Below are 2108 nucleotides of genomic sequence, written 5' to 3' on the forward strand. Positions count from 1 at the left end.
TCTTCCCCTTAAAAAATATGAGTGTAAAGCTAAAATCATAAGCAACTTTTAAGGCATAGATTGAAATAGTATAAAATGTGGAAAACCTCCCATACCTTGAAAGCTCACTTCAACTGCCTTCTGCCCAACTTAACATTTTAAAGATATTTTGATACATGCAAATCTAAGAAGCTCCAAGAAGCCTAAGAAAACCCCTTAGGGGTTACCTTGGCCCATGGGCCTCAAAATAAGAAATTAAGTTTTCAATGGCATAGCCATTACAAGTTTTATCTTAAATTTGCTTGAAATTTAAGAATACATTAAAACATTATAAAAGAAATATAAAAAAGCGTTTTTTTTTTTGTTTTGTTTTGTTTTTGTTTTGAGACAGAGTCTCACTCTGTCACCCAGGCTGGAGTGCAGTGGTGTGATCTCAGCTTACTGCAACCTCCGCTTCCTGGGTTCAAGCAATTATTGTGCCTCAGCCTGCCAAGTAGCCGCCAGTACAGGTGCGTACCACCATGCTCAGCTAATTTTTGTAGTTTTAGTAGAGACGGGGTTTCACCATGTTGGCCAGGCTGGTCTCGAATTCCTGGTCTCAAGTGATCCACCCGCCTCGGTCTCCCAAAGTGCTAGGATTACAGGCGTGAGGTCCTGCACCTGGCCTCTGAGTTGTCCTTTTATGACAGCTTCCAATTTTGTATTCGCTATGTCCAAAGTTGTATTCTTCCCTGAAAAAAGTTTTTTATATTCTCAAATATAGTATTATTATTCTCAGTCCGTATTATATATACAGTATAAATACAGTATTATATTCCCAGTTAGACAAATACAAAATGCTGCATCTATATAGGTGGTATCAAGATTTAAAAGGATTTAAATCTTGCAAGTTATACTGGAAAAAATTCATATGGAAAGGAGTCACTCAATTGCTCATTTTGCATACTGCCAATACCTGAATACTGACTATCTTGAACAAAACTATGACTATTTGGATTAGTACTGTTTGATGGGCCCGACTCATTTATCATGCTGTTATCTGCACAACTGAAGTCAGATCCCTCAAATGCATCTGATTGTGAAACAAAAACAGTAGTATTGGAATTGGCACCTGCCGACATACTGGAAGAGGACATCTGATGGAGCTGTCTCAAGTCTCTTGGGTCTAACACTGAATTACATGAGGGGTTTTCAAGATTCATGCTCAGAAGTCTTGGATTATCTGTCTCTCCCATGCTATCATTGCTGGTTGTCATCATATTCACAGAACAATTAGACAGCATGTTGTGATCAGAAATACCATATAAGTCTGCTGGTGGCATGGATGACGCTTCCATTCCGACTATGTCATCGGCATTGTTATAAATGCAAGCATTAGAAGCATTTAAATCATTCCCAATAGGTATTCTCAGGAATGGTGGGATACCTTGCGAATTAGAAGGAAGTGTCCCTGTTGAAAAACTACTCAGTGGGTTTGTATTGCCTGAGCGTGGGGTGGTGTGGGCCACTGATGACCAGCTTGAAGAAGAAGGAAGAGGTGTCATTGAGGCATGATGTGACAATCCACTTGAGATGGGCCCAGGTGAGGGATAGTAGGATTCTGCTTGACTTGAAACCCCTGTAGGCATTTCTCTCACAACTGCATCATGAGAAAACAAGTTTGGTTCTGTGGGAGGAAAAATTTGTTTTACAAAATTAAAAGGAACAAAATTATAAAAAGTATTTCTAAATTAAAATTGCATAAGCACACAAATATATATAAAGAAAAATGTCAAGGAAACCAATGTAACATTTCAAATAAAAAAATGTAAAAAGCACTAAAATTATTACACGAATCCAAAATGAAATTCTGTAACATACATACCATTTTACAAATACAGATAAAATGATATTTGCAAGTTACTTTGGCATATGTAATTTCACTCCAGTTAAATATGAAAATCTAGTTTCTGAGGCTCTATAAAGGTATTTTTGAAAACTAAAAGATAAATATTAGAATTACAATTAATGGGACTCCAAATAGCCAAAATCATCTCTTACTGTCCACTTTTAGGAGAAAATGGAAGGATGGAGAAAACACTCATTAGGGATAAGAAAATATACATAACTTTTTTTTTTTTTTTTTTTTT

At 36.5% G+C, this 2108-nt stretch overlaps 1 protein-coding gene across 2 annotated transcripts in view; it reads right to left on the reverse strand.

The window, feature by feature from the left end:
- Positions 1 to 380: 380 nt before the first annotated feature.
- The window catches only part of REL (REL proto-oncogene, NF-kB subunit), a 45889-nt gene continuing 44161 nt past the window's right edge, over positions 381 to 2108 (reverse strand). For both annotated transcript variants that reach the window (XM_017849080.1, XM_017849079.1), the window contains one exon: positions 381 to 1645. In XM_017849080.1, the coding sequence (XP_017704569.1) occupies positions 870 to 1645 (776 nt within the window). In that variant the 3' untranslated portion in view covers positions 381 to 869. The remainder of the gene's footprint in view (positions 1646 to 2108) is intronic.

Source organism: Rhinopithecus bieti, unplaced genomic scaffold, assembly GCF_001698545.2.
Source record: "Rhinopithecus bieti isolate Rb0 unplaced genomic scaffold, ASM169854v2 scaffold_30775, whole genome shotgun sequence".
In the NCBI taxonomy this organism is placed as follows: Eukaryota; Metazoa; Chordata; class Mammalia; order Primates; family Cercopithecidae; genus Rhinopithecus; species Rhinopithecus bieti.